Source organism: Canis aureus, chromosome 12 (genome assembly GCF_053574225.1).
Source record: "Canis aureus isolate CA01 chromosome 12, VMU_Caureus_v.1.0, whole genome shotgun sequence".
In the NCBI taxonomy this organism is placed as follows: domain Eukaryota; kingdom Metazoa; phylum Chordata; class Mammalia; order Carnivora; family Canidae; genus Canis; species Canis aureus.
This window is the reverse complement of record NC_135622.1, coordinates 14,947,656-14,971,310: the sequence shown is the minus strand read 5'-3', so window position 1 is coordinate 14,971,310 and position 23,655 is coordinate 14,947,656. Positions and strand designations below refer to the sequence as shown.

Below are 23,655 nucleotides of genomic sequence, written 5' to 3'. Positions count from 1 at the left end.
TGGTGGTGTGTGAGAGGGTGGATAGTATAGAGTGTATGTGGGGGTGGTGTGTGTATGCACTGAGGGCCTTTGAGCCCTTCAGTGACCAATCAAACCATCTCCATCAGGCCTTAGTCTACTTTCATGCTTTATTGGCCAGGTCTAGAATTCTAGGCTGAAAACTTTTACCTCAGAATTTTTTTTTTTTAAGATTTAAAAAATTTACTTATTTGAGAGAGAGAAATAGAGACAGCAAGATCGCATGAGCAGGGGAGGGGGAGAGGGAGGAGACTCTCCACTGAGCAGGGAGCCCGACACGGGGCTGGATCCCAGGACCCCGGGATCCTGACCCGAACCAAAGACAGATAAGATACTTAACCAATTGAGCCACCCAGGAGCCCCTTCCCTCAGAATTTTGAAGTCATGACTCCTTACAGTACCCAGTGTTGTGAGTGAGGATCCAATGTTATTCTAATTCCTGAGCATAGGAACCTGTGTCTCCTGTTTGGAAGCTTTCTGGCTCTCCGTTTAATGCCTGGTGTTTTGAAACCTCACAGTGAGACCTATTGGCTGGATCTTTGTTCACTCTGCTCATGTGCGTGGGTCCTTCTGTGCTGATAGTCATATCCTTTAGGTCAGGAAAACTTTCTTATATTATTTCTTGGACAATTTCTTCCCCCTTGTTCTCTCTGTTCCCTCCTTCTCCCTTTCCCCTCTCCCTTTTTTTTTTCTTTAAAATCAATAGTGGTGGGACGCCTGGGTGGCTCGGCAGTTGAGCATCTGCCTTCGGCTCACGCATGATCCTGGAATCCTGGGATCGAGTCCCACATTGGGCTCCCTGCAAGGAGCCTGCTTCTCCTCCCTCTGCCTATGTCTCTGCCTTTCTCTCTGTGTCTCTTGTGAATAAATAAAATCTTAAAAAAAAAAAAAAACTAACTAGATAAGTAAATAGTGGGGTTTTTTTTAAAACAGTTTTCAGTTTACAGAAAAACAAATAGAAGGTACAGAGAGTTCACATATATTCCCTAACTCTGGTCTGCCTTTCGCTGCCCCCAGCCCACTGACCCCCATTCTTCTTTGATTAACATCTCGTATTAGTGTGGCACATTTGTTACAACTGATGAACCGATACCAATGCATCATTTATTTAGAGCCTGTAGTTTACATTAGAGTTCACTTTTTGTGTTTTGTATTCTGTGGGTACTGCCAGAAGTATAATGGCATGTATTTACCATCAGAGTATCATACAGCATAGTTTTACTGCCCTAAAAGTCCCCCGTGAGTTGTTGATTTTCAGCTTGCTCTGCTTTTCTCTTGTTTTGTGGATGGGAGAGAGGACTCCCAAGCCCCTCACACAGGGGAGCAGTCTCTTTTCTCTTTCTTGACTCTCCAGTTACTTGGTGGTGAATCTCCTTGGACTGACCTTCAATCATCACCTCATCTTTGCCCTTTTACTTTCTGGGAGATTTTCTCCAACTTATGTGGAGCACATCCTTTGAATGTGATACGAAGCTCTTCTGTGCTAGGGAGGTTATTCATTCTGGGTGCTGGTGTGAGAAAGGGGCCGATTTTCACTCACTGTTTTCAGCCCTGCACCAGAGCCCATCATTTGGGCTTGGAGTCCCTACGTCCAGAAGCTTTCTGGCTCAGTTTCTCTGTGGAATCTCTGTGTTCATACCTGTAGGAGATGGGTGGGGTGTGGACTGCCAAGCAGAATGAGAGGGGACCCTGGGTAGGGGCGGTGTCTAACCGCTCCGCGTAGATGCTGTATGATGCTGCTGGCCAGGCAGACTCCTATGAGTCTGATCGGGGAGAAGGATTTGGGCAGCAGAGGAAGGAAGAGCTCCATGCACACCCTATGCAGTGGACATGTGTGTTTGAGGTCTCTAGGAGCATGTAGCGGGAAGAACATGGCCTTTGGACTGATGAGAACTGGCTCTCAGTCTCCTCTCTCCTTTCTGGCTGCTTGTTCTTGGAGGAGTTACTTTACTCTGAGCCTTGACCTCCTGCTGTATAAAATCAGGCTCTGACCCTCCGGGCTTGTTGTAAAGTGTGAATAGGAATGACGTGAAAACCCTTGTAGTCCATCGTGACACACAGGAGATGCTCAGCAGATGTGAACACTCTTGCCCTTCCCTGGGTCTCTTGCTTGAGGCCCCTGAATGCTGTTGTCTGCTCTTCCATCTTGCATAGGTGTTTCCGGGGGGGTGGGGGTGGGTTGGATGAGTCAGTAAGTGAGTGAGGTGTGTGTGTATGTGTACTAGTGTTCCTGGCTTTGGGCCTCTGGATGAGCTGTTCTTTCCTGGGCTCGCCAGAGGCTCAGAGCAGAGCTTTGTCTGGGACTAGCCAGAGGAGATGATGTAAACAGGGAGAAATGTGGGTAGGTCTGTCTATCCCAGGGGCCTGGAGGGTTCAGAGCCCCTTCCACGCTCAGCCTTACCTCTCTGGCCTCAGGGTTTCAGATGTAGTGGGGAGTGGCAGAGGGGAGATCTCTGAGCTTCAGGGAATGGGGGGTGAGAGGGTGGCATGGAGTGGTAACTACTGCCCTGCCCAGTAGCACTAAAGAGATTCCCCCACTCAGGATGTGGTTTTCTCCATCATGGAAAAGTTGTAGATAGTTGCTCAGCTATGCCTGTGGCTCAGAAGGTTGGGCTTGTGTGTTAGGGCAGGAGCCTGTGGGGAGAGGCTGTGTGAGGTTTCTGGCAGCAGTAGAGGGGGACTCCCTGTGCCTGTGACTGGAGCTCCACCCTGCCCCCCTTCTCGCAGGTGGTACAAGCTGCACTCCAAGGCAGGCAAGAAGGAGAAGGAACGTGGGGAGATCCAAGTCACAATCCAGTTCACTCGCAACAATTTGAGCGCCAGCATGTTTGACCTGTCCATGAAGGACAAGCCACGGTCCCCTTTCAGCAAGATCAAGGACAAGATGAAGGGCAAGAAGAAGTTCGATCTGGAATCTGCCTCCGCCATCCTCCCGAGCAGTGCCCTAGAGGATCCCGAGCTAGGGAGCCTGGGCAAGATGGGCAAAGCCAAAGGCTTCTTCCTCCGCAACAAGCTGCGAAAGTCCTCCCTTACGCAGTCTAACACCTCGCTGGGCTCAGACAGCACCCTGTCCTCCGCCAGTGGGAGCCTGGCCTACCAGGGCCCGGGCACTGAGCTCCTTACCCACTCGCCAAGCCGCAGTAGCTGGCTGTCCACTGAAGGGGGTGAGTGAGGGAGGGCCCTGCTGCTTGGGGGGCAGAGGAGGGTGGCGGGGAAGGCCCGGGCCAGCATACGGGCTACTCTTCCTGCTACTAACTCCATGGGTGCTTCCTTTTCAGGCAGGGACTCCACCCAGTCCCCTAAGCTGCTCACCCACAAAAGGACCTACAGTGATGAGGCCAGCCAGATGCGAGTGGCTCCACCCCGATCCCTTCTGGACCTCCAGGGCCACCTAGATGCCGCCTCCCGCTCCTCGCTCTGTGTCAATGGGAGCCACATTTACAATGAGGAGCCCCAGGCCCCCCTGCGGCACCGCAGCTCCATCTCGGGCCCATTTCCACCCTCCAGCTCCCTGCATAGCGTGTCTTTCCGGCCTGCTGAGGAGGGGTCTCGGCCCACCGATGACTCCGGGGGCAGAGGCAGCCGCAGCACCAGCAGCTCAGAGATGCTGCCTGGACAGGAGGAGCTAAGCTCTCAGGCCAAAGTGCTTGCTACTGGTACCAGCCGCTCTGGAGAGGAGGAGGGGGCCCGGCTCCCAGAGGGAAAGCCAGTGCAGGTTGCTACACCCTTGGTGGCCTCCTCTGAGTCTGTGGCTGAGAAGGAGGGAGCCCGGAAGGAGGAGCGGAAGCCCCGGATGGGCCTCTTCCACCATCACCACCAGGGGCTGAGTCGGAGCGAGTTGGGGCGCCGTGGCTCTCTGGGGGAGAAGGGAGGTCCCACCCAGGGGGCCTCCCCCCATCATTCATCTGGCGGGGAGGAAAAGGCCAAGAGTAGCTGGTTTGGCTTGAGAGAAGCCAAAGAACCAACTCAGAAACCTAGGTATGTCCTTGGCAAAACCAGCTTTGCTCCTTGGGGTGGATGCTGGGGTATTGCAGCCTGGATCCTGGGGCAGGGAGGATGGAGCAGATGGGGCCCTTGGGCAGGCTGCTGGGGCTCTGGCTTTGCATGGTTGAATGGTGGGGGTTACCATTTCCCTAAGCCAAGGCTCGTTGTTGGCACATGGACACAGGTAAGTTGCAGGGGCACAGAGTTCTGGGGGCCCTGTGGATTGTGGTGTCTAGTCTCCTTCTCATGGGTCTCCCTTCGTGAGTTGCCATGCCTACCCCCTGAGGGAGGGGGAGAAAGGGGAGAAAAGCAGGGAAGGACATTTTTTGTGTGAATTCTTTGCTTCCCAGCCTATACCTCTTGCCCTCTGGCCTCAAGGTCAGGAAGCTTTGGCAGGTGGAGATGGGGCCTGTACCTCAGATCCTCTACCCCACCCCAGCTGGCTCTGTGACCTCTTTCCCCTGAGAGATGGCAGTCAAGTCATTGATGCTCCCACCTCTCCTTTCATACACTCACCCCTCCCCGGCAAGGGGCTATGTATAACTCCCTTGAAATCTATGACCGGCCTTCTGTCCTTGGACACTGTTGGGGCTCTGGTCCTCTTTGTTATTTCTTGCTCTTGGGGTATGGCAAGTGCTCATGACAGCTGCTCTGTTCTGAATATGCTGAGTCCCACCACAAAAGGGGTACAGGAGTCCTTGAGCTCAGGCCATGGCAGAGCTCTCAAGAGGGTCCTGATAATAATTAGGATTAGGATTCTGCACCCAGTTCCAGTGTGGGGACTGCTTTCTCACACACCCAAGAGATTCTCTGACACTAGCTGGATGTCCTACAATTCAACTCAATTCTGACATTGTTGACCTGGAGACAGCATCAGACTCCACATAGATTCGGGGCTACAGGATTGGCCCTCCCCACCTCCACCGCCACTAGTCAAGTCAGATGCCTGTTGAGAGTCCAGGTTGTTGACTGTGCTACTGACCAACCAGCTATATGGATCAGAGGTTCCAGGGACCCTCCTGCTCCTTCCTTGAGTTTGATTCATGGCTCACAGAGCTTGGAAACATTTTGCTTATACTGGTTTATTATAAAAGGATGTAACTGAGGAACAGCCTGATGGAAGAGATGCACAGGACCAGGTCTGGAGCAAGGGCATAGGGCTTCCATGACCTCTCTGAGCATGCTACTCCCTCCGCATGTCTGCCTGTTCATTAACCCCGAAGCTCCCAAACCCCATCCTTTGGCATTTATGGAGACTTCATCACAAGGTACAAGTGATGGGTATAAGTGATTAGGTACAAGTGATTAAATCATGGGCCATTGGTGGTCAATTTGACTTCCAGCCTGTCTCCTCCACAGAAATCAGGGTGGGACTGAAGATTCCACCCTCTGTTCACTGGGGTCCTTAGGGGCTTTGTAAAAGCCACCTCATCAACACAAACCCAGTTGTGGTGGAAAGGGGCTTGTTATGAATAACAAAGTGCCCATTTCACTTTTCTGGCTCTGAAGCATTTCAAGAAATGAGAACAAGAGACCAAATATTAACAGATACTCTTATTGTTTGGGAAATTCCAAGGGTTTTTGGAGCTATGAGCCAGAAACTGTGGATGAAGACCCATATACATATGAGAAATACACATTTGTTCATTCAGATGAACAAATCTCAGTATCCCAGCCCTGACCCCCCACCCTGGCTCTTTATCTTCTCCTAAGTCTGACCATGGGAGGCTGCTGCACCGTCCAGCAGGTTGAGGGAGGGCCACCAGGTGTAGGTCCTAGGAGCCGATGTCCCTGCGTCCCAAGGGCCTGGAGCTGGCCCTGGACAGGCAGCATCGTGGCAGCCACAGCCATTGTGGTGGGGCAGCTGTTTCTGCTCTCAGTGAGCCTGCCCCTTCCCTGCTGATGAGTCTATGGGCCGGAGGTGGGGAGCGAAGGAAGGGTCGAGAGAGGCTCCTATAGCCATTCCTCAGCAGAGGGGAGAAGACTCCTGTAGTCCTGGTTCTTCTCTTTCCTTGTGAAATTCAAGTCCACTGAGAGGGGCAGGGAGAGAAATGGCAGGCCTTTCTGGGTTCAGGCCTGGCCACCTGGCAGCACCCCCGTACACCTCACAAATGGGCAGGTGCGGTGAATCAGTCTCTGGGTGATGACGCCCTTTGCCTCCCCTGCTGGGAACATCGCTTCTGTCCCTGCTGCCCGGCCACTGCTCACCAGACCTCAGGGCAACTGCTGGCCACCTGCAGCTGAGGGAAGATAGGGAAGAAGGGGATGGGCCTGTCTCAGAAGCCCAGGCTGAGCCTGTAGCCCTGTGACAACTTAGAGATATTTGTGGGTGGTAGTATGGAGGGAGGTGGCATCTTCTGGGTGGAGCTGGAGGCCTGAGTCAGATGGAACACAGACCACGGGCCCAGCACTGTTGTCTTTGGATCATCTCAGCACCCCCCCTCCCCCCTCTTGTGAGGTCATTTGTATTGCTCATGCCCAGGCTTTGGGCTTAGACTCCTGTAGGCCATGACTTTAAGTGATGTTGGGGTTGTTATCACTCCTGCTTATAGCCTCTGTTTTCCTTCTCCTGTGTCTCCATGTCTCCCATTCACCCTTCAGAGTCCAGAGAAGTTGGGTCACTGATGGACATAAGGAAGCTGAGGTTTTTGCCTTCTGGAATTCTGAGGTTGTCCTCAGCAGGATGGAGGGCATCCAGGGATTCCTGCCATCCCTGGGGCTCATTTGAGGGCGTAGGCTGCAAGGGCAAGGTTCTTTGGGTACAGGGGGCTGACCTGAACAGGTGTGAGGCCTGGGCATTGAGTCTGTCCGCATCACCCTGGCCCTGGGCCTTCACAGAGCTGGGAAGGTGGCCTGGAAGAAACGACTATTGGTACTTGCCCGGGAGGTTTGCTCTGGGCTTTTGAGGAGAGAATGAGAGATGAGTTCATTGACATCAGGAAACTGGAGTGAGTGAAGATAGCTGCATCTCCCTGCTGGGGCTCCAGGGTCTGTGCGCAGACCCAGGGGCTCGTGGTGCCTGTGCCCCCCCGGGCTGCATTGGGGATTGCTGGGTGTTCCTCACTGGAAAGGGCAGCGGCGCCCTCTAGTGCTCCCACATGGCACTGGTGCCCCATGGAGAGGCCTGAAGCTATCATGTGTTGGGTGCACAGTATCCAGAAAAAAGCTGCTGCTTTTGGAGCGGTCAGTGGTTGGAAGAGAAAGAACGGGAGTATAAGGCACCGAAAAGATGGCTCTCATTTTCGTCCTGACTTGGTCCTCGCTGGCTGAATCCCATGGCTGCGTGTGCCTGGGCGGGACAGGGGGTGCTGTAGTTGAGACTAAGATCTGGGCCAAGGGACTCAGCCCTGCTCATGGGCCCCTGCCGTGAGCCATGCATTCTGAGCTGCGGCACCAGCCACTTACCGTGTGTTTGAGGACTGTCATGACCAACCGTGATAAACTCACCAGAGCCAAACAGGGTTGTCTTTGTGTCTGTCCCGCTCTGACCCTTTCAGAGTATAAGCTCCCTGTGGGCAGGCCACCAGAGCCCACCTGCCCCTTCCTCTTCACACTAACCATAAAACCCTGTGTACAGGGGGGGATCAAGTGTTGGATGCAAATATTTTTTAATTGGAGTAAATGTGGTACAACATGGGAGCAGGTGTCTCGTGGTGGCCTTTGGTGGTCTGTGCATCTGTCCCAGCCCCTCACCAGAAGTGGTGACATTGAGGTCCTGATGAACCCGGAATGTGCAGTGGCTGCTGAAAGCTCAGTCTTGGTGGCATTCCCAGTGGGGTAAGTGAGGGACATGATATGTGACCAGTGGCCTCGAGTTAGTGTGGTCATCCATCCTGTTCGTGCCTGTTTTCCTGGCACAGTTAATGTTGCCCTTGTACTATATTAAAAATGTCCTGGTATGGAAGATAAAAGATGTGGTGTCCCTACTTAGAGCTTCCTGGGCGTCTGTCACCTCTTTGTGCTCAGATGATGGGGGAGGATATGTCCAGCCTCTTGGACACCTTTCCTGGGTGTCAGGCACATTTCAGGAGGGCAGCAGGAGACCAGACCATGCCTTAGGAGGGATGGCTGAAGGGCATGTGGGCTGGGGACATATGCCTCCAAGGCTGGCTTGGGCATCTTGAGGGACTGTCTGGTGGAGAGCCTTTGCAGACCCACCTGCTGCCTTTGGGACCAGTGTGTGAGAATAACAAAGACACACTGCTCATGTGAGCCTAAGGAAGAGCTGACCACCAGTGAACCCTGGCCTCCAGCCACAGAGGCCACCCGGTGATGTAGTAAGTTGCCCAGCAACGGCAGTGTTGAAGCAAAGGGGGCCGTCAAGAGAGAACAGGTGCTTCCTGCATTAAGGGACAGGTTGCCGTAGGCCCCGAAGTTTTATTCCCTCAGGTTGCAGGGGCAGAGACATTTGGACTTCTGATTTCTTCCCTCCACTTTGTTCCTAAAGGAGAAGACAAGTCAGTACCCATTGAAGTCTTCTCTGCATGGTGTGGGGATGGTGCTGTGCTGGGCTGCCACAATGGGTGCTGCCCTCAGAGCATAACATGCTGAGACAACCACACATAGGAAAGTGTCTCTGACCTGTGCCAGATGGAGGGCAGGGAGGGGACGTTTTAAAGTAAGAACGTTCAGAGTATGTACCTGGTGTGGAGCAAGGCAAGGGAGGCGGTGGGTGGCGGGGGGGGAGGTTGTTACTGGGTAGGAGGGATGGACAGGATGCTCTCTTGGGAATCTACTGGGCCTGGCACCTGGAGTCCCTTCCTCTAGGGAAAGCCCTTCGCTGGTTCCATACCAACGGGTTTGTGTGTACCTCTGGGGAGCCCGTGGAAGGGAGAGTCTCTTGCAGGTCTCTTGCCTTGCAGTTCCGACTGCTAGCCAGATCATTGTAAGACCTCAAGGGTGAGTAGAGCCAGACCAAGGCTGGGGGTGGAGGGAGCAGTGTGCAGAGCTAAACTAGGTGCCATTTAGTGTTGATGGAGCCTTCTCCCTTCACACTCCTCTGGCCACTTGTAATGAAGGGGACTGGAGAGAGGTGGCTTAGAGTAGCCCAGTTTCTGGGGGCTGGGTCCTGCTGGCAGGTCTGGGCTGTGTCTGCTATGGGTGCTCCAGTGTATATGGGGGAGTGGCGGGCAGAATGGCGGCAGGGCCAGGACCCACATGGCAGTGGTACGTGGCTCTCTGTGGTCCCCGAGGTCAGCACCGATGCCTGGGTTTGTCTGTGGCCCTACTTGGAGCAAAGGGAGATGGGACATTTGTGGGGTTGGGACTCTGGGCCCAGGATTTGCCCTTCTTCAATATCTTTGCCATGTCAGGACCACAGAGGCAAAGCTGTGCTGGGAAGCCTGGTGGGGTGGGAGTCAATGGGACTCTCTTACCTCACCCCCCCCCCCCCAATCTCTAGGTGGTAGTATGAGGCTGAGAAGTCATCCTGGGATGGGGAGTTATAGGGCAAAAGAGTCAGGAGGGTCTCTGGAAGCTGGATTCTTAAGAGAAACCCAGGGTCTGGAACCTGGTTGTGCCCTACCTGTGAGGCTGAGATCACAGATGCACAGACTATCTTGGGAAGGCCACCTTTGCTGCTGGTTGAACTAGACTCCTTCCTGTTACCTGCCCCCAACCCCTCTCCCCTGGTGTTTGTAGACAAGCTGGCCCTGCCTCTGCCCAGCTCTGTGTGTGGCCTGCTCTATTTGGGCCCTGGTTCCCAGAAGAATCCTGGTGAGCTCCAGACTTCCTGGCCTCCTTCTAGAGATGCCCTTCCAACCCCAACCTGCATTCTTTATGGGCTGGCTGGTAAAGCCTGGCTTCTGTTACCCCCAGGCTTGCCCTCTGTTTCCCCCATGAGAAAAGCAGCAGCTTGAGTGGAGAAGATGGAGGCATAGAAGTTCCCCAGCATTTTCAGCTGGACAGGGATCATGGAATGGAGGTCTTGGGCCTTAGAGTGGGGGGCTGGAAGATAAGAAGCAGGCAGTAGGCGAGGCCACCCAGGTCTGGGCCTGACAGGTGGGCCCAGCTGCAAGGCAGCTGCAAATCACTGTCAGAATGCTAAAACTGGGAAGTGGGGCCCCCCTTACCTGCACTGTCTCCTGGGATTGTCCAGGGGAAGCCAAGAGCTCTAGTTTCAGAGTCTGCTCCTGCTCACACCCCTCAAGTCAGCTGTGCACCATAGGTGAAAGGTGAAGTGCAAGTGCAGGGGATGCTCCCTCCTGGAGAGGACCCTGGAGGGGTCCTGAAGGCTAACCAGTGTTCTCTAGTGTCAGTGAGGGTGTAGGTCCACTGCCATGGAATGGATTTCCCAGGGGAATAGGCGGTCCCTCTGTGTGTGGGGGGCACCCAGGAGGCCCCTGGTGACATCCAGAGTTGCTGCTTCTGCCAGATGCCAGCCTTCATCTCCCAAGCAGCGCTGCCTTCAAGGCTGGTCCCTTGGTGAAGGGTACCCTTTGTGGGGTGCTGGGCCATGTGGACGCCTGATAGTAGATATCCTCAGCAGGTTATGGTACCCCTTCCAAGAAACGAGAAAGGCGGGTTCTTTTTAATTGACATTTTGTCATGTCTGATGCCTGCTTCATCATTACCTCCTGTTTCTGCAAGGGGCCAGTAGAACCCATCTGTTCCAGCAGTCGGAATTCCAGGGGCCCTGCTGGGTTCGATTAGCGCTGGATTTGTCCAGTGTTCTAGGCCTGGCCTTTCTCCGGTCTTTTTATCCCCTCCAAACAGCTAGTATTTCTTTCCTCTCTTAGTCCTTAAAGGGATATAAGGCACTTTCTGATTAGTTCTGTGGGCATAAGTCTGGTGTTGAGTCAAATCTTCAGCCTATGGGTCAGTGGAAGAGCACTTGGTTGAGGCTGGGATCCTGGCTGCAGATGGGATAAAATGAGCTCTGGCCAGCATCTTCCTCCTTCGGCAGCACCTCATAATATTACATGTTGGGGTCTTCCCTTTGTCCTTTGGCTCACATGCCTGAGCCCAGCCCGTGTGGGTGTGGCATGTGGTAGCTCTGCCAAGGCGGGGGTGGGGGTGGTGGTTGGCAGGTGCGTGGTGTTCAGCAGGGGCGTTTCCAGTCTTGGCATTAACCAGGAGGCTCATGGTTTTGTCTCCCTCCACAGCCTGGACGTGTCTCCTCAGGTAGAACCTGACCCAGCTGCTCTTCCTCACCACCTCCCCTGCTCCCCCTGTGCTCCGGTCCTCCCCACTCCTGCTCCCACCGCTGCTCCCATGCTAAGCACTAACCTTTTTGCAGCCGCCTCCCCCGCTGCTGCCACTGCTGCTGCTGCCTCTGCCGCCGCCCCCGAAGCTACCCCATCTGGATTCTTGGGTCTCACCAACCCGTTCCTCACCTCCATGCAGAGCAACCCTTTCTTCGAGGAACTCCTAGCTGACATAGCACTAAACTCTCCTTCACCTGCTCCCTCTCTCCCCAGTGCCTCCAGGGCCAGCCCCACCCCCCTGGCCTCCCCTGGGAAAGCCCCGCCTGAGTGGGAAGACACCTTCAACGTCTTTGCTGCCAGCAGGCTGCGTCCAGAGGCCAGGAGCAAGATCCTGGCCCCTGCAGGAGGAGTGGGGCTGGAGGTGACTGGGCTGCAAGAGCAAGGCCGTGGGGTCATGACAGTGAAGGCATCTGAGCCCCGGGGGGACCCTGGGGGAGGAGGAAGAGGTGGGAGCAGTGTGCGACTGGAGCCCAGGATGCCTTTGGACTTGGGACTGGACCGCCAGAGCTCCAGTGTGGCTGACCCAGGGCCCCTCGGGTCTGTAGGGCCCATTCTGCCCTCTACGTCAGCCCAGCAGCACCTGAGAGCCTCAGACTCTGAAGCAGACAGGGAGCCGCCGGCCCCAGGAGGGGAAGCAGGGCAGAGTCCAGCAGACAGCGCGACGTCTCTGTTTAGCTCCCCAGAAGTGATCAGTGTGTGGGAAAGGCTGCCTGGCACAGATGACACCCCTGAGGGCCAGGAAGAGGCCTCTCAAGGTGAAGGCCAGCTTTTGCATGAGCTCAACACAGTCGAGGATTCGTGGCCTTGGGATGTGGTCACCATTTCTCCTGCAGCTGAGATGTCCTCACTGGTCCTGCGGGGAGAGTCCGATGAGTTGCCTCCTCCCCAGATGCAGCCAGAGTCACCAGAACCTGTGAGCCCCAGGGGGAGTGAGGGGCCTCCCCCACTGAAGCTGGAGCCGGAGCCGGAGCCGGAGCTGGAGCCTGAGGCAAAGTCCAAACCAGAGCAGGTGTCCGACCGGGGACCGCAACCCAGCAGGCCACCTCCCAAGCCACCACGCCTCTTCACGCCCTCAGATTCCCAGGAGAAGGAGGAGGATGAGGCAGCGGCAGTGGTGGCAGCTGCAGGGGGGCTGAGAAGCAGGGGGGCAGAGACAGGAGGAGAAGACGACCTTCCAAGTACACTGGTTGCTGGTCCACAGGAGGCCGAGGAGGAGGGCGAGACACCTGGGTCAGAGTCTGACAGCCATTCTTCTGGAACCCTGTTGGGGGGTCCAGGCCTGGAAGATGTAGTGGAGGGTATCAGCCCTCCTGTGTCTGGGCCCTCCTTATCCCTGCCCACTGGCTGCCCTGAGGGTCCCACCCCCAGACCCAGTTACTCAAAGCTCTTGGCTCCTCAGAGTCAGCAGATCTGGGGGGCTCCGGAGAAAGGAGAAAGCCCTGAGGGTCCTGACACCCAGATTCAGGGACCAGTAGGAGAGGGGCTTGAGTCTCTGCCAGGTAGCTCCCAACACACTGGCCTCTGCACCTCAGAGGAGGATGCTTTGAATCCCTTCTTGTCTCAAAGGAGCCAAGACCCCCCCAGTCTCCCATTCACATCCCCTCCAGGGTCCAGGGACTCTTCCATCGTCTCTGGTCCAGAAGAGCTGCCCACCCCCCCAGAGCCTGCTTTTCCACCACCCCCTCTGCCACCCTGGGCCAGCCACTGCCATGGGGGGCCCAGCCCTCCATGCTCTCCTCTGCCTGGAGCTCGGCCTCTGACTTCTTCCTCCCCAACCCTTGGGGAGCCAGCCTCCTCCCCTGGGGGCTCCCCTGCCCCACTTGGGGAGGACCACGCTGCAACTATCCCAGCCTCCCCGCTTGTGCTTCTGCCCTTGGAGACACGACTAGCTGAGGAGCCACAGTCCAGTGCCAGGTGAGCTGTCACCCTGAGAATACTCTACCAGAGGAGATGGGAGGAGGGGGGCAAAGCAGCCCAGGGGCTGAGGTTCACATTTCAGCCTCAGCCTGTCCAGGAGCAGATGAAGGGCTCCTTTACCCTGAGGCAGGAGAGGTGAGGCTTTGAAGAAAGGAGCCTTTCTGTGGCACCAGCTCTGAAACTGCTCTTTGGGTCCTCAGACAAGCAGAGTACCCCACCAACCAGGGGTTTGGAGGAGGATGTGGGTGAGGTGCAGGGAGTGAGGAATGGAGTGGGCTGAGCCAGTGCGGGCTGGCAAGGGAAGGAGGATAAGATCTCAGGCACTCAGCTGCAAGGGGAGCTGCGTGCTGGGGGCAGTGACACTTGTTACATGGGGGCCACATCATCTACAGCAGGCCCAGGGCAGTGGTCTGTGGAAGGCAGCCAGAGGAGGGACCAATGCTGAGGTCAGAGACAAAGCCCAAGAGCTATTTAGAGAAAGAAAAGAAAAGAAAAAGAAAAATGAAACTACTGTGCCCCCACCCCCAGAAGAAGGGGTCTGTAGCCCCATCGGGTGCCTTATTGATTTGGGTCTGTGCCTGCCTTTTCAGGGGGTGGTCCCAGTGTGCTTAGGACTATGCCAGGTGGACTCTGGATGCTTGTGTGATCACCGTGGCATTGGTCTGTTTGGGAAGAATTATGAGGCTATGACCTCACGGGGTTGACTGGTGAGGGGTGACTAGAGCTGAAGTCTGGAGACACAGGTCACTTGGGGCTTGTAGGGGCAGCAAAGTCCAGAAAGACACTAGTCCCCTAGGAGCCCAGTGTGAAGAAGTGGGAGGAACAGAGGGGGCCAATTTTTCTGGTGAGGGTCTTGGGGAGCAGGACAGGCTCCTGGCCTGTAGGCTTATACATTTAGTTGTCCAAATTCACTGCGCATCCACTAAGTGTCAGGCACCGGATAGAGATGAAAGACACTGTCCCCGAGATAGGCTTGGACAGTTCCCAATCCAGTGAAGAAGACAGAAGTGCACCCATGAAGAGCTGGGCCAGGGGCCCATGCTGATATATGAGAAGTGGGAGGGAAGGAATCTGGGCTCCCCTTGGCTGCTGCTCCAGTGGTGGGTGGAGAAGCAGTTCCCAGAGGTGAGGGAGAGGAGGTGGTTACAGCTTCCTTGCTGTGATGACAGTGTCCTTAGCTGGCCCTGCTGTATTCCAGCCTCACTTGTAATTATACTCACTACCTTGGGAAGGTTTATTGCCCTCAGAGTTGGCTTCATGTCTGAATTCAGCATGTCCCTTCCATCATGAAGTGGATGGGCCAAATAGAGCTCTTGCCATTTCTCAGAGGAGGAAATGGGGTCCTTGAGAGCTTTGGGGTCCAGGGTCCCTCCAATGTTTGGGGACAATCAGGTTGAGAGCCCAGGAGACGTTCAGGGTTTCTTTATGCCACCTGGCTACTCCTCCCCTCCCTAGGCACAGTACATAGGTAGCATTAGAGCAGCTTTTAAGCTCCCATCTCTAATGCAGACTCTTAGGTGGGGGGAGATATATTGTTTTCCCTGTTGTCTGCCCCCTACCTGGTCTCTCTGCCACCCTTCCCAGCTGTGAGACTGAATCCAGGGCCCTATCTGAGTAGCAGAGCTGGCCTCTCTGGGCCTGGGTTGTCCCTCCAGTGGAGTTCAGGGCCTTGGGCTAAGCCATTTTGCTTCCTATTTCTGAATGGTCCAACTCCTCTGTGAAGTAAGCATAGATTTTAAGAGATCCCTTGGGGAAAGATTAATTGATTCGGGGGCCTGATGCTTGCAGTTGGCATACCTGTCATGGACACAGGGTGCTGGGGGGGGGGTCACTTTAGTCAGCATGGGGGAATCAGGGAAGTTTCCTAGAGGAAGTGGCCTTGCCCTTTGAAACATGCCGGCCATGTTTGAGTTAGCAGGCCAGCAGGTGAAGGGCCAGTGGTCTGCAGAGGGACAGTTTTTGTAAGAGCCTGAAAGTGAGAAAGAGCACATTTCCTGGTTTGCTGCACTGTGTGGAGGAGAAAAGGCAGAAGGAAAGGGCAAGACCGGATGCTGTTAAGGACTATGTTATCTTACCTGGTAGGGAGCCAGTAAAGGCCGCTTAAGTGTTGGAGAGGCTGAGATCATCAAAGCCACAGCAGAACAGAGTGGTTGGAGGTGGGCAAGACTCCCTCCAAGGAGGTGAGTTAGCACTTGCAGCTGAAGGAAGTTTAGCTAGCACTGGCTTGGAGAGAAGGGGATGGTGCGAGGGAAGGTGAGAGGCAACAGGGTTGGATGTTTCTTAGCCCTGGAGCAGAGGTGGGGGAATGAGACGGGTTCCCACGTGTCTGGCTGGAGCCACACACCTACTGAGAGGGACACAGGAAAGGACAAATGTGGCGGCAAGTGTGAGGTGCCCAAGCTGGACCCGGAGTGGAGCGAGCCAGCCTCCAACTCTATATGAGCCTACTGCTCAAGGCTGAGGTACAGGCTGGAGATGGGAGCTGTGGAGGGGAAGGGAGGGATCCAAGGGCAGGCTAGCAGTTAAGACTGAGAAGAGACTATCAGAGGTCAGAAAACCAGATGGAAGTCTTGGGGGGGGTGCGTGGGGATGAGGGAGAGCAGGCCAAAGGAAGTAGTGATCCAAGTGTCAGCTCCGAAGAAAGCTCAGTAAGTTGAGGGCTGAGGGGTTGGCAGACTTGAGCAGGAACACTTGTGATGGGCTGGCAGGGCCAATGTCCTGTTCGGATAGGTTGAGGAATCAATGAAATGTAAGAACTTCTAGAGACAGAATGCAGTCTACATGCTTGGGGTGGGGGGCTGGGTGAGGAGGAAGGGGAGATGGGACGTGGTGAGGGTGGATGGCTGGTCGAGGACCAGTCCTGTAGCCTGGAAATCTCCAGTCCTGAGAGAATGGGGAAACTGGAAGGTTGGTCAGTCCCCCAGGGAAGGGTTATAATATGGAAGAAGGAGGGGTGGTATAGAAGTGGCCCTGGTAAAGCCTGGCGGTAGGTGCAGGGAAGGCTGTGGGCCAGCAGGCTTCTGAGGAAAAGTGGATAAGGGGGGAGGCAGTGGGGTGAGTGAGGAGAGCAGTGAGGCAGGAAGAGGGGTGCATGGCCTTGGCCATGTAGGGCGGCCACCACCAAGTGGTGGTTTCTGTCCAGCAGGCCTGCTGGCCCGGCAGAGAATGTGGCCCCATGGTTTCGTTGTGCTGCCTTACCCCTTCCCATCATGCATCTCCTTTCTGTCTCCACAGCCCCCACCCTGTGAAGCCGCTCAGTGCCGCCTCCCTGGAGGGCAGCCCAGACAAGAAGCAGTCCCGCTCCAGTCTGAGCACAGCTCTGAGCAGTGGGCTGGAGAAGCTCAAGACAGTCACATCTGGCAGCGTTCAGCCGGTGGCTCCAGCCCCCCACGTTGGCCAGACTGTGGACACTAAGAGGCTGAAGGTGAGACCCAGCCCAGTGCCTGGGGGTGTCAGACCAGACACGTGGTACTGTGGAGAGAGGTCAGGCGTCCTGAGGGCAGGAGCGGGGTGCTAGGCAGAGTGGAGGGAAGAGCAGGCCTGGTCACCCATGCCAGAGCTCTGAAGCCAGCTAGGCTGTCTCTTGCACTGGAGGCAGAGGCCGCTCTGGGGGTGGGGAGGGGCTTGTAGGGGTGAAGCCTGGGTGTGAGTGGGCAGGTGGGCTGGTGGGCCCGAGGCTGCCCTATTCACTCTCATCCCTGGCTTCAGGACTCAGGTGTGCTGGACCAGTCGGCCAAGTACTACCACCTGACCCACGACGAGCTCATCAGCCTGCTCTTGCAGCGAGAGCGGGAACTGAGCCAGCGGGACGAGCATGTGCAGGAGCTTGAGAGCTACATTGATCGGCTGCTGGTGCGGATCATGGAGACCTCACCCACACTGCTGCAGATCCCCCCGGACCCCCCTAAGTAGCCCTCCTCATCCCTGCCCAAACAGGACTGGCGTGCCCTCCCTCCCGCTGAACTCACTCTACCTAGGCAGGCTGCTGTCTGTCCTCCGTTGTCACTTGCTCCCCTCCCTCCTGCCTCCATGAGGGTTGCCAGAAGGGGGACCCTTTGGACTCGGATTGGAAGCATCAGGTTCCGTGTACGTGTGTGTCTTTGGGAGCCCTGGGTCTCTCCCACCTACCTATTTTCGTATCCCTTAGTTTCGGGGGCTCCAGGGAATTGGAACGAAGGCTTTAGCCCTCAAGTCAGAACAGGGGGGTGCTGCAATTTGATGCGGCATCCGAGACACACTTTATTACCCCACAACAATGGTCAGTCATCTCATCCAAGGCTAAATCTTTATTCTCACCTGCCTCTAGCCCCTGGAGGGATTACTGGGGCTGTGGTAGGAACCAAGCTGCCCATTTTGCAGTTACGGGAGCCTCATGTCTGTTCCCGTGAGAGCAAGGAGCCTATGTGATCTGGTCTTGTGTCTGCTGTGTCCTGATGATGTGTGTTTCCAGCAGTTTGCAGAGCGAGTGCCGTGTGGATGGAGGGAGATGATGTGTCTTCCAGGCTACCCCCTCCTTCTCATCTTCCCAATGAGTGTCACGTGTGAATGTGTGGAGAGCTGGGGCAAGTGTGGGGAGAGCACCTCCTTGCACACCTCCAAGCTGTGGGCCCCTCCATGGGCCTCAGGGCTTCGGGGTGCTTATGCTGGGGATCAAGCCTCCACCTTTGTTTTTGTTGCCTGTCCAGATGCCAAAACTCTGATTCTGCAGGGTTTGAACTTTTGGAAACCAATTAAAATGTGCCTTTTGTGGGTGGGGTCAAGAGCCTCTGGATGTAGACCTCTCCCTCTGCTTGGTGGCCCCCTCCCTTCCTGTTGAGCACATGGGGCCAGATCTGTCAGGGCCCAGAAATGGGAAAGGAGGATGGGTCAGCCTTGCTGTGCCCTGTGCCCCTCCCCTTGAATTAATTTCTGTTAAGGGTTTGGCGAAGCTGCCACTGTTCCTTTAACTTTCTTGCCACCTTCTTCCTCCTCCCTCAGCCCCAACTAAGAAGGGCTCCTGTCATCCACTAGCTGCTCTCCCAACCTGTCCCTCCTACCCCATGGCCTTGCCTGGCTTGGCTGCAGTGCACCTTGAAATGAAGTGTCCGTCCTTTGGCCCAGCCCCTGGTTTGCTTGCAGAAAACATGGCAGGCTTCCCATGGCATCTGAAGGGAACCTTTAGTGACTTGGGGTACTCTGCTTTAGCAAAGGTTTTGGGGTGAGGAGGTGCTGAAGGAGGATACTTCTGGCCCAGCAAGGAGGTAGAAGCTTCTGACAGCCCCTCTAGGACTGCCTCTTCTTCCTGAGAGGGCCTCTGTGATCTCTCTGAAAGCCTTGGAAGGAGATACGCTCTGTGGGTGACTACTTCTGCCAGGATGAAGCAGAGCAGCTCCCCACATGAGGGGAAAGCCCCTATGTTATCTACTCTAAAATTTACCCATCAAAGCTGAGGAAAGTGTCCACAGGTGTCTAGGTCTTGGGTCATGCTTTCTGGGGGTTCATTTGGGGTCACATAGGTGTCTCTTCTTGGGGGGAAGGGGAGCACTCTTCCACTACATATTCTTTTGGGATCTACTCATTACCAGCCCTGACCCCATCTTCTGCTCGTCTTTGTGAGCCTCCAAAGTGCCCGGGGCAAGGATGTCTCTGAAAGGGCTTTGAGTTGAAGCCCAAGATTCTGGTTGGCTGTCTCTGCTCCTGGCCACAACTTTGAGATTTGCAGGTGGGGTGGGCAGAGAGCAGGCACGATTCTGCTTTGCTGTTTGTCTTCCTGGTTGTAACTCCTGTTGATAAAGAGCTTGTTCTTCATGTTTTGAGCACTTTATGAAGAATAAAAAGTTCATATACTGCCGGTGACTCTCTTGTGTTCCTGCTGCGATTGATGAAGGAAAGGAAGCTTCCCTGGGGGAGAAGGCAGGTGATGGGGTTTTGGGGATGTCACCACCTCTGTCTTAACACCAGGGGCAGCAGCACAGTGTTGCCCAGTGGCTTGGATTCAGTCTTTTCTTTGCCAACATACCCACATTTATGGAGTACTGTGGGGGAATATAGGGGGAAAAAGACTTGGTTCTTAATTCTGAGATCACTTAGTCTAGTTGGGAGCATGTGCTTCCCATGACTTCTTAGCACCTCTCTCCAGCTTTAGGAATATAGTCTGTTTCTGGTAGTTCTTGTTGATGGATGAGGAACTGACTTCTATAGATCATGCATTGTTCGGAAAGACGAGCAGGCATGGGCCAACACTGTACCTCACCATGAGATGAAGGACCTAAAACAGGGTTCCCTAAGGTCAAAATTATTTCTACTGACCTCTTGGATAGTAAAATAGGCAGCTTCCCCTCCCCTCCCCCCAGCCTGGCTTGCTGACCAAGTAATTCAGCTGGGAATCTTCTACTCTGTTCTGCACAAGTGTAGTGCTTGCTTCAGCAGTACATATACCAAAATTGTTCTGCACAAGCGCGTTCATTATCCTTGCTAGTGTCTTGCTCTGTGATACGGATTACCCTCTCTTACCTAAGGTCCTTGTAGTGTTTAATAAACACTACTGAACCCGACTCCCCACTCCCAGTTCTCTTCCTGCTTGGGAATTAAGCTGGGGAGGTATCTTCCTTAGTTAGACAAAGGAAGTGGAACATGCCGAGGCTCTTGAAGCTCCCACTGCTTAACTCACATAGTCAATAAATATTTGAGTCCTTGTTTTCGAGTCCTCCTAAGCTTGGCACTGAGTACTTAGCAGTAAATCAAAAAGTCACACCTCCTGTCCCATGGACCTTATACCCACACATATGGAAACACATGTAAAGCCATCAATGACTGTTAAGTGTGCGGGCTGCAAAAAAGTGTCAGATACTATAGGAGCATATAGTGGGTTTTGTGGCAGTAAGGTAACGGATCGGGAAACGCAATGTTTAGGCTGAGGTCAGGAGAGCCAGAGTCAGGCAAAGATAAAAAGTTAGAGTTTTCTGGGTACAGAATTGTTCAAGGGTCAGGGGCGGGGAGCACGCTCCTGGAACTGAGTGCCAGGGTGGCCGGAGAGCACAAGGGGAGGGGCAGGGTAGCGACCGAGGAATCTGCACGAGGATTGATTCCGCAGTGCAAGTCCTTGCAGAAAGCCTTCCGGGAGTGACCCTACCCCTCGGGGCCCGGGTCGGACCCGCTTGAGTAGGGCTCTTCTGGGCTAGAGCTTCAGGAGAGATGCCCTCCGCGGCCAAGCTTCCAGGGGCAGGTAGCCGACGAGGGGAAGCCCCGACCTTAGAGTCGTACACGCACACTCTTCCCATACTGCCGAGCCCTGCAGAACCGGCGGCGGGAACCGAGACCGGGTCTGAGTCCGTGCAACTCTCCGCAGTCCAGGGTTGCCAAGCGCCGTGACGAGAAAAACTACGCTCCCCACAAGCCCTTGCGCCTCCGGCTCGCTGCGGTTGCTTATGGCCAATCGGGAGAAGCAGCTGTGGCGGGGGCCGAGGAGGGACATTTTAAAAGGGCCGGAGATTGCAGGCGTCAGTGGCCATGGCGGATACAGCGACTACAGCATCGGCGGCAGCGGCTAGTGCCGCTAACACCTCGACCGATGCACCTCCTTTCCAGCTGGGCAAACCCCGCTTCCAGCAGGTGAGGGCCGGGCTACGGTCTGAGGGTCGGCGGGTGGCCCAGGGAGGGCGAGCAAACTCCTCTCCAAAACCCCCTTTAGTCCCGGGGTCTCTGACCCGCGGCCACCGGGGAGCCGGCAGCTACTGCCTCGGGGACCTCGGCTACAGCCGTCCGTCTCCCATTGGCGAGCGGGAGGGGCGAGGACTCCCACCGCGGCTCCCCATTGGCCGCCCGCGCCGTCACTCGCCGGCCGCCCGCGCGCTCCAGCCTTGCCCGCCCGAGGCGCTCGGCGATTGGCCGCTGCGGGTCGCTGCCGGGGCTCGGGGGCGCCCGGGTCCGAGCGGCTGCTGCAGGGTCGCTTTGGGCTGTGCGGCCCGCCGCTCGCGGCGGAAAGTTCGGCCGCGGCCCCGGAGGACGACTTGGCGTGACAGAGATGCCTTCCAACTTTCCCTGGGTGGGGGCTGGCATTCTTGCGAGCCGCTGCGGAGCTCCCCGGGCAGCGCCCGCACCCCGCGGTCCTGCTCCCAGCCCTCGACCCCACGCCGGGCCCGCAGCGCGCGACGGTTTAGGGCCCCCGGCCGAGGGCACCCCGCGGCCCGGCGACCACTGTCCCTTCCGGCCGGGGGTTCGCTGACGCAGCGAGTTGGTCGGCAGGTGCCGGCGGGGATGGAACGAGGATGTGCGGGGAGAGGCGGGTGCGGAGGAAACGCTGTGTCATCCTCGGGGGCCACGGGCTGTGGCGAGAGTCCGCGTACCCGGGTCCCTCCCCCTCCCCCCCGGCGCCCCCTCCCCCGCGGGTCTCGGCACCCGGGTCCTGGCGCCGCCGAGCGCGCGGCTCCGTCCGGCCCGGCCGGTCTCTGCGGACCGGGGTGACTGGCCCTTCTATTCGGGGGCCCCCGACGGGGCCACGGAGATGGGGCTCGAACCCGCGGGCGGGACGTGCGGCCGGGACCGAAGGCTCGGAGGGGCCGTTCCCACGCCTCGGGCAGCCTCTCGCCCTCCGGCCTCCACCGCCTCCAGCGCCGACCAAGCGGACTTTAGTAGGAGGAGGGCAAAGAGGCTCGAAAGACGCGACCGGGGCTTGCCTGGGGTGGGGGCAGCGGAGGCGGACGGAAAGAAGTTTGCAGGAAGAAAGAAATTGTACAAAGGTCGGTGTGGTGGTTTTGTGTGTGTGTGTGTTTCGTGTTTGCTTTTTTTTTTTTTTTTTTTTTTTGGATGGTGGTGGTTGTGTGGGAGAGCGACTGGTTCCAGCAAAGTGGTGCACCGAGCTTTGCTGATAATTAAGGAACTGCCCCCGCCCCCGCTTCCCCAGCCTTCTGAGAGAATGTCCTTACTGTTTTTAAAACAGGACTTTAGTTCCTTTAAAAAAAAAAAAAAAGGAAAAACCATCTCAGCATGTCGATGTCCGAGGCGAGACAGGCATCTACCTGCCAGTGTAGGATGCCGCCTTGGGCCGGACTGTCAGGGGTGCTTCTGCCTGGACCCCGGCGACCCTTCATTGGCTGTCCCCCTTTCCCAGCCCTCCACACACACATTCTACTCATTCTTCAAGGATCATGCAGGCCCCCTTCTCTGGAAACGCTTACTCGCTTTTTCCTGTGGTGTTACCCCTGGTGGGAGATCACTGACTCTCTCCTGCTTCCCACTTTGGCCACCCCAAATGGGATCCTGTTAGGGCACCCTGAGTGACACTCTGTCCGGTGTTCCTCTAATACTAATGTGTGGTTACTTGTTCTCCTCAACACTGGTGTGCATCTTTTGAGAGAAGGAGCTGATCTTGCCCTTCCTTGTCTCCATCTTACCCCGAGGTGGGGCTAGACACATGGTCATGTGCTGAATAAAGATTTCTGGGTTGTCTTTGTTCTGGTACCTGTTCTGGGACATTCAGTCACACAACACACAGTTGTTAAGAACTTCCCAGTGGCTTTGGACTGAGGCCTTTGCTGTGATCACTGCTAGAGCCATAAATGCACATTTGAGATCACTCCATTCGGCCATTGTTGGTCTATCTCTTTTTGGCACAGTTCTTGAGGGCAGTAAAAGTGTTCGTTGTATTTGCTCTGGAAGCTCCCTTCCTCCAGCATAGTGACCTGCATAAAGCACAGTGGAGGTGGTTGTCCATGTTAAGGAACTTCTCTCCGCTCCCTGGCACCCCCCTGCTCCTCCCATACCACTCCCTGCTGTGCAGGCAACCCAACTGCCACACAGTTGACTCCCAAGAAACTTGCGAGTCCCTGCATACTTCCCTTTCTCTTCCTCACCCTCCAAATACAACCAGAGGCACAGACTTCTCGTCTCTTAAAACAGCTCTCAAATTCACTGGTCTCCCCTGCTGGAATCCTAGACCAAGCTCCCATTATCTATCTATGTCCTGAGCCACTGTGGAAGCCTAACAGGTCTCCCTGCTTCCACTCTGGGCCCCTTCCAAGGCCTCCTTCTACTTGGCAGTCTCAACAATGCAGGTCTGATCAGGTGACTCCTTCCCCTCCACCCCCACCACACGCTTAAACACTCTCTAGTGGCTTCCCCTGCTTCTGAGATAAAGACCTCACTTTTGAAGGGGCCCCAAAGTCCCTCATGGCCCACCCCAGGTGACCTCTTTTTTCTGAAATCAGACCCCCACCCCCACCCTGAAGCTTCGTTTCCACCATACTAGCTGCTTTCAGCCACTAGAACCCTGAATGGCTCATAATCCAGGGTTCAATTCCCAGAGCCCACTCCAGGGATACCACCCTCAGTTCCCAACTGGTCTCATTGCTTTCTGCAAGCCTGGGTGCAGAAGTCTTTTCTTACCCCCGTAGTGTCACCCCAGGGCCTTTCTTCCATCCTTCAAGGATCTCTGTGCAAGAGGGCTGGGGGAGAAAGGATGTTGAGTAGTGTCAGAGGGTAGAGAAAGATGGCTTGCCTTGCTGGGCTTTGGTCTCTGACCATCTTTTCCTCCATAAGATGATGATAGTAGCCA

The 23,655-nt window shown here is 55.7% G+C and overlaps 2 protein-coding genes across 16 annotated transcripts in view; both read left to right on the top strand.

Moving 5' to 3' along the window:
- The window catches only part of RAB11FIP5 (RAB11 family interacting protein 5), a 36,809-nt gene extending 17,857 nt beyond the window's left edge, over nucleotides 1-18,952 (top strand). For 2 of the 4 annotated variants that reach the window (XM_077842887.1, XM_077842889.1), the window contains exons 2-6: nucleotides 2,746-3,182; nucleotides 3,297-3,996; nucleotides 11,106-13,121; nucleotides 16,359-16,548; nucleotides 16,833-18,952. In XM_077842887.1, the coding sequence (XP_077699013.1) occupies nucleotides 2,746-3,182; nucleotides 3,297-3,996; nucleotides 11,106-13,121; nucleotides 16,359-16,548; nucleotides 16,833-17,036 (3,547 nt within the window). In that variant the 3' untranslated portion in view covers nucleotides 17,037-18,952. The remainder of the gene's footprint in view (nucleotides 1-2,745; nucleotides 3,183-3,296; nucleotides 3,997-11,105; nucleotides 13,122-16,358; nucleotides 16,549-16,832) is intronic. The other 2 variants (XM_077842888.1, XM_077842890.1) reach the window with 2 other exon arrangements.
- A 1,241-nt stretch (nucleotides 18,953-20,193) lies between these two features.
- The window catches only part of SFXN5 (sideroflexin 5), a 122,683-nt gene continuing 119,221 nt past the window's right edge, over nucleotides 20,194-23,655 (top strand). For 2 of the 12 annotated variants that reach the window (XM_077842900.1, XM_077842891.1), the window contains exon 1: nucleotides 20,200-20,714. In XM_077842900.1, coding sequence (XP_077699026.1) covers nucleotides 20,613-20,714 — 102 coding nt within the window. In that variant the 5' untranslated portion in view covers nucleotides 20,200-20,612. Of the gene's footprint in view, nucleotides 20,715-21,822; nucleotides 21,842-23,655 lie in introns of those variants that run through there. The other 10 variants (XM_077842893.1, XM_077842894.1, XM_077842901.1 and 7 more) reach the window with 9 other exon arrangements.